Source organism: Phalacrocorax carbo, chromosome 4 (genome assembly GCF_963921805.1).
Source record: "Phalacrocorax carbo chromosome 4, bPhaCar2.1, whole genome shotgun sequence".
NCBI classification, from domain to species: Eukaryota; Metazoa; Chordata; class Aves; order Suliformes; family Phalacrocoracidae; genus Phalacrocorax; species Phalacrocorax carbo.
In genome coordinates this window covers 48,798,821-48,806,026 of record NC_087516.1, presented here as the reverse complement: position 1 = coordinate 48,806,026, position 7,206 = coordinate 48,798,821, and the positions used below count along the sequence as shown (strand labels likewise).

At 51.7% G+C, this 7,206-nt stretch overlaps 1 protein-coding gene across 1 annotated transcript; it reads right to left on the bottom strand.

Annotated features, from left to right (window-relative positions):
- Nucleotides 1-559: 559 nt before the first annotated feature.
- SFRP2 (secreted frizzled related protein 2) lies at nucleotides 560-4,411 on the bottom strand. The gene is made up of 3 exons (XM_064449836.1): nucleotides 3,717-4,411; nucleotides 3,021-3,101; nucleotides 560-1,608 (listed from the first exon to the last, which is right to left on the bottom strand). Exons 1-3 carry the CDS (start codon nucleotides 4,207-4,209, stop codon nucleotides 1,304-1,306), a joined length of 879 nt encoding a protein of 292 aa, XP_064305906.1. The 5' UTR covers nucleotides 4,210-4,411; the 3' UTR covers nucleotides 560-1,303.
- Between the last annotated feature and the right edge of the window lie 2,795 nt (nucleotides 4,412-7,206).

Genomic DNA, 7,206 nt, shown 5'->3' with positions numbered 1-7,206 from the left:
AATTCTGAAAAACATTCCTCTAGTTACACTATTAGGTACGTTTTATTTTCTTTCTTAGTAAGAATAGTGAGCGTACATACACACAAAACATGCCTTGCTCTACCATTATTCTGAATTGCTACTTGCAAATGAGATTTTTCTGTCTACTCTTGCACTCCTTAACATGTCTTTTTCAAGTGTAAGAAATGGATAAATGGATTTGATTTTTAAGCAAGTGGTATCATTGGAATTCCACGGTGGCAAAGAGCAGAGTCTTCTGAGGAATGAAAATGCAGGCAGTCAAACAAAGGAGACACAGAAAATCATCTTGAATAGCTCAACAGACACATATGAAAATGAGTTGACTGAACCTCAGCCCCATGTCTCGTGAGCTCATCTCTGGGGAAATGAGGTCCACTACGATTTTTCTGACTGCAGCACTAGATGCTTCCTTGTGTTTCTCTGCTGGCCACTTGGGGTAGAAGGCCAAATTTTATGTTGCTGTGACAAAGCCCAGTCAGACAGCTTTCTCCCAGTTCTCCAAAACCAGATTAAAGTGAATACAGACCGAGACAATGGGTAAACTATGATGTAAAGTTTATATACAAGAATATAACATTTATCTGGAGTATTTACAAGGTTAATTAAAGCAATATTTTACAACTCTTTCAGGTTAACCACTAGGTATATTACAGTTAGGCTACAGGTGGTTTAATTTGCAAAATAATAAAGAAAAAAGTTGCATTCAGATCAACCAGCTCCAAAACTTGTTCATTTTTTTCTGAGAAAGAAGGGCTCAGACTTGTGGAAAATAAAATGTGAGAATGATTAATATACTCTTATTGGTGCCTATGTATCATATGCAAGAGTTGTAACATGACCTTTATAGTGTTAATATAGATGGCGAGCCATTTCACCTTGGTGAAAGAGTCGTACCCACTGTGACAGGCCAGTCGCACGCGTGGCTGTCTTCCTCTGCGTCTCCTACTCGTGCACAACAAACATGCATGTATACAGAGAAGCAGTGATATAAATGAACCAGCATTACCAAAACGAAGAGGGAAAAGTCACATTTGCAACCATAAAAAAAAAAAAAGCTTTAAGCGAGATACTTTAATACTTCCCAAAAATAGTCATGATTTTTTTTTTTATTACACTTTAACCTATGTACAGAAAGAGAGGGCTCCCTCCCCTCTCAGAAAGCGGTCACCATGTCTCATGCCCGTGGCATCTCGAGGCTCAGAGGGGCCGAAGCAAGAAGGTGCGGGAGGCCCGGAGAGCTCGGGACAGAGGCGGCTACTGGAGGTGGCCAGAGCAGAAGCCACTAACACTGCAGTTTGCGGATGCTGCGGGAGAACCGCTTGAAAGCCCGCTGCCCTTTCTGCCACCGCTTCAGCGAGGTGATCACCAGTTCCCCAGCTTGCTTCTGCCCCATCACCAAGTAGGGCACGTTGATGTCATTCATCTCGTCACAGGTACACTGGAGGCCACCTTTCAGCCAGAGCACGATCTTCCTCAGATCCCTTTCCGTCAGCCCATTCAGCTTGTAGATAGTTTTGCTCTTTGTTTCGGGGGTGATCTTGGTATCCCCATTGATGTAGGCAATCTCCTTCACTTTTATCTTCAAGGCTAATAGAGTGAGGGGAGGGGGAAGTCGGGAGAGGGAGAGAGATGGAGAGGTTTTTTCCCATTAGTGCACATAAAGAGGACCTGGGGAGGGAGGTGCTCTATTGCTAATTAAACTGTCAGGGCTGACAGAAGAGGCAGCAGGTGGCTCCATTTCTAAAGCCACAAAGGCCATGCAAGTCATTTCAGTTTGAATCAACCTTAGGGCTGAGGGTTTTTTGGTTTCTTTTCTCATCTCCCCTCTCCCCCCTCCCCCTCTTTTTTCCTTCCTTTCTAAATTAATATTTTCTCCGGCTTTTCTCCTGTTTGCAAACAGAGACAGGGCAGGTTTACTACGTTAAGCAGCACTCCATTTTTCGCTGGGAGAGGGCAGTCTTCATGAAACTAGAGTTTGAAGGGGAGGTGAGTACCTAGACCTAATCTGAAACCTGATCTCTGCTGCGGCTGAAAACTTCTAAACTTAATTTATTAGGCGGGAGAGGATTTTAGGCAAACCTGTAAGGAAATGATATTTCACATGCATTGTTTTTTTGAAAGAATAGATCCTGTGGAGGGCAAATTGGTCCAACAGCTGCATTTGATTTGGTAAAATAACTAGGAGGGGGATATAGGGGTCTGTAAGATTCTGTGGGGCGTGTTTAGTTTTAGGAGGACTTATCTGAGTGTAATTTGCCAGGCCAAAGCTATTAGTTGTTTTAGCAATTATGTCCCACAGTCACAGTTTCATGTCTTGGGTGGTGTTTCTGTTTTTAAAGAAAGACTTTTGAATTGCTGTAGATATTTATACTACAAATCTGTTTCCAGGTATAAACATTGACCTATTATAAAAGGATTCCCCTCCTTATTCCCTTTTTCTCTTGAAATGCTAATGTGTGGATAATGTGCCGTTCAGTTGTCTGTGTTGAAGGGCCTTTCTTGTCCTCTTCTAACCCCAGATCTTCCCATTAAGTTTATATCCCCAATTGTCTGTGCATTACCTTCTCTGTCAAATGATATATAGAGCTTCATTCTTAATCTGTGGAGAGAGTCTTTCTTACGATACATGAGATTGGTCATGCAGCTCTTTCTCATACGTCTAAATGAAGCTTTGCTCTACTTCTCCCCAGGCAACAGTCTGGATGAAAGATTCTTTTTTTTTTTCCTTTTTCAATTTTACTTTCTGTTTGGCTTGTCAGCAACATCCACATAAAAGAGCACTACTTCAAAACAGCGAACAGAAAAGGACTATAAAAAGGACCACTTTTTATTCTGAGGTAGAATTTTGTGTTTCACGACCAAATGGTCAGATGGGTCCATCTGCAGATAAGACAAAGCCTTGCCTTTATTCAGGCACATCTCTCTCTCTCATTCCACTGGGAGTTTTACCTGACCCTCAACTCTCAATTTTCAACCGAGCGGGCTCTGCTTCCACTTACCAAAGTCATTTTTGCAGAGGTTTTCCACGATGTCGTTATCGTCTTCATTTTTGTTTTTGCAGGCATCGCAGACCTTGGGTGCTGGAAATGCAAGGGACAGTCCCCGTCAGGCTCGGGGGGAAAGGAACAGCAGGTGGCGTTGGGAACCCTTCGGGAAAGGCCAGTTTTCCATCCTTCGATGGACGGGCTGACCCTGCGCCTTCCCCGACCCGGCGCTGCCCGAGCACGCTGACCCGCCTTACCTTGCTGCAGACCCACTGGAGGGGGGCACAGCGTGCTTTTAAGGTCACCCCTAAACCAAAAGGGTTTTTTTACGGGGGAAAGAGTAAAGAGGGGGGACACACACGACAGACACCACTCCCCCCTCCCCAGCCCCGCGCTTCAGCGATGGTCTTTGCAGAGGGAGGATGTCCCCTGGGCAGCCGCGCGGCTCGAGTCCGGGGTCCCCAGCCTTTTCTTTCGGGACGGGGACGGGTAAAGGCCGGGGGCTGCGGGCCGGTGCCAGTTCCCCGACGGTGCCTGCAGTTTCCCCGGTCCCCTCGGGAAAGCCTCCCTGAGCCCGACCTGCTGCCCCCGTCCCCGGTCCCCCCCGTCCCGGGGCTCCTGCAGAGCGGCGGGGGGGGGACCCCGCTGCCGGGGCGGCTCATGGGGGGGCAGATGCTGCCGGCCGGGGGCAGCCCGGCGCCTCCCGCTTACCTTCCCTGGTGACCGGGAGGATGTGGTCGCTGCTGGCCAGCGGGATGCAGAGGTCGTTGTCCTTGGGGAAGCGGCTGCAGTCCAGCATGTCGGGCCAGGGGAAGCCGAAGGCGGACATCACCGGGGCGCAGCTCTCCTTCACCTCCTCGCAGAGCGAGTGGCAGGGCTGGATGATCTCGTCCAGGTCGTCGATGCAGACGGGGGCGAAGAGGGAGCAGAGGAATTTCCTGGTGTCGGGGTGGCACTGCTTCTGCACCAGCGGGATCCAGGTGGAGGCCTGCTCCAGCACCTCCTGCACCGTCTCATGCCCCAGCAGGTTGGGCAGCCGCATGCTCTGGTACTCAATGCCCCGGCACAGCAGCATCGGGGCGGGGATGGGCTTGCAGTTGGAGCGCTTGTAGGAGAAGTCGGGCTCCCCGAAGGGGAAGAGCCCGGCGGCCGAGCCCATGCACTGGGACGCCAGCAGGAGCAGGGCGCAGAGGCGGCGCTGCATTTTGGGGCGCGGAGGAGCTTCTGGGGGGCGGAGGGGGGGGGGGCTGGCGAAAGGCTTGCGGGCCGGGGTGGCGGGGCGCGGAGCGGGCGGCGCGCCGCTGCCCTCAGCCGCAGGCAGCGTCCCCCAGCCCAGGCTCCTGCCTGCCAGACGGGGACGGAGGGTCTGAGCGAGATGCGGGGGCAAACGGGAGTTTTCTGGATTTTTTTGTATGCAAATGGCAGGGGGAGCGGGGGCTGGGAGGAGCCTGGTGACAGCCATCCAGAAAGGATTGGTCACTACTTTCTCGGTCTGCTTTTGCTCAGGGGGGATTGTCTTTTGGCAGGAAATCCTTGCAAGGAACGTTACCGTGCGAGCACGGGGAAGGGGGGAAAGATCCCCGCGAACAAAGAGCCTGGGAAGCCCGAGAAGTTCCTCGGCCGGGCGTGGGGAGCGGGGCCGCTCTCGGGCGGCGGGTAGCTGGAGGTGAGCTGTGCAGCGAACACGACGGCTGCCAGGCGGCGGGACCCCCCCCGGCCCCTCTCGCCCCTTTAGTTCTTCCCCTGCCAGCGGATGCTGGATGTGGCCGGGCCGGTTCCCCGAACAGGGGGGAGAGGCTGGCTGCTTCTCCAGCCCCCGGGGGGTGTCTGGCACCTCCGCCCCCTCCCCGCGATGCCGGCGGTGCCTTCCTCCTGCCCCCCGCCCCCACCCCAGCCCCTCCTGGCCCTGGCTCTCCCCTGCGAGGAGCCGGGGTGTGTGTGTGTGCAGTGGACCCCGGTCCTACAGCCCCTGGATGGCCCCCCACCGCCAAAGGGGGTTTTCCCCGGGTGGGAGCATCCAAGTGTTTTTGAAATACCGTCACCTGGCACGTTTTTCTGAGGCTGAACGCGTGGGCCTGGCTCTGCGCAGCGTAGGCGCGTCCCTTTCCCATCGCTCCTGTCTTCACCTAGAAACTCCCTTAAAGAATTATGTTTGTGTTGATTTACCACAAAGGGGAAGACAACAGGCAAGGCACTGGGATCACAATGCAGCGTCAGCGCAATTTGGATATTTCTTGGATTTTTAGTAATATTATTTATGGGATTACTATTGAAAAGGGTAGGACTGTGTAGTATCATTTTGTGGTAAACCACATTCATTAATCAGTTTCTGAATATATCTCCTTATAGAGATGTTTTATGGGAAGCTACCCTTGGCCATGATGACTTCTGTATGTTGCAGGATCCCTGTATGTCCAGCATCCAGACTGGGCTTCCCGGAGGTCTGCGTTGCTGCCTGTGGCATAGGAAAGAGATAGGACCTGCAGCATCTCCCTGGGGAAGGTGCGGGGCTGCCACACTGGAGTGGCCGCAGTGCTGCCCCAGGCAGGCTGTTGTCCTGTGCTGAAGGCAGCACCAGCTCCTTCAGAGGAGCTTTCAAGAGGCTTTCCAGTGGTCCATGCTCATGGATGTAATCTCCCTGTAGGTCAGCTTCTCTCTTACTTAAAGTTGTTTCATAACTGGAAAATAAATGTCCTGAAAGTCTAAGATCACTTGTGGAAGAGCTTAAAAGTAGTTTATTTCTTACAGCTCCACATATTCTTGCCATTTATTATCTGTGTCTAACTCATTCCTTTGAACAATAAATCTGTAAGCTCCTGGCCTCAGTTGGCTTCAATGGCACTTGAGCCCCACTAATGACTTATGGTGCCCATTTTAAGCCCGTTTTGCCAAGTCCTGAGGATAACCAGAGGCTGTAGCTGTTGCCGCTTGCAGGAGATGTCACTTCCACCTCCCAGTGCTGGTCCCACCAGCCTCTGTCACCAAACTCCTCTTCAGTGGAAGGGGACCTACCAGCATGTTTGCTCTTACCCTGAATGGCCAGGCTATTCACCCATGTCTTTGTAAAACAGGCAAGTTTGTGGTTTGTTTCTCTCCTTTTTTCACTGCTTCTCATTTTATTTGAGTCATTGTCATCCCTTCAGATGGATCGCAGCATGATCAGAAGACAATTTGACTGCTCCATAAATTCCTGGTAGCCCTTTCCACAGACCCAGCTGGCTGGGCTGTGTGGAAGCAAGGACCCAAATCTGAACAGATTCTGTTTAGACTAGAGATAATATCCGTTTTCTACAGTGATGGGTAAGACATTTCCAACAGAAATCTGCTCATCTTTTTCACCAGAAATATTTGCTTGCTTGTTTCCAGCCCACAGGAAATAAAGAGGAAAAACTCACTGTTTTTCCTGGGTTAAGCTTTGATTTGAAATGAGGCTTTTTGAGACTTTACTATTTCCATTTTTAATCACCCTTGATGAACTAATTTACTATAAATTTGAAAGGATCTGAGATCATGTAAACAAAACTGTCCCAAGCCTGCAGCCCCAAGCAATCATGACTGCCCTCACTCTGATCCCTTGCAGGGGAAAGCAGCGGAGCACAAGGCTGCCATCCGTGTTTCCTTGCTGTGAACCCGGGTACAGCTTTCCTGGCCTGCAGACCTGAATGATGGTTGCAGTCGTTGCGGTTCAGCGGGGCCCATACACTGACGTGGGCTGGGCGCGAGCTGCGTGGAGGGGCTTCTGAGGCCAGGAAACCTGCTGCATTCGCGGGGTCTGGATGATTTTCATGGTAAATGCTCAAAGGCTAGCAAAGCCTAAGCAGGAAGAGCATCTTTGGGTGTCCATGCCTGTGCGTTCAAGGGGTAGTGGGGTGGAGGAGGAGACACTGGTGGGGCTGTCTCCATGGGGGATGTCGGGGGTCCTTGTGGTCTTGTGTATCTACTGAGAGCAGGGAGACCTTGCAGCCTTGCCTTCCTGGGCTGGCCCTGCGTCGCTTACATCGCCTTTTGGGAGGGATGGCATTGGCTATGAAAGGTGGGTCCGGGCAGCTTCTGGGGAGCAGGGTTGTGTTTTGGGCTGTCCCGGGGGTGGCTGCCTTCCCCGGGTGTCGGGGCACACGTCGGGGCGGGGGGGTTGGGGTGTGTGTCTCCCCGTCGGGACCGGTCGGGGGGGTGGGTAGGGGTGTCCCGCCGCACGCGCTCA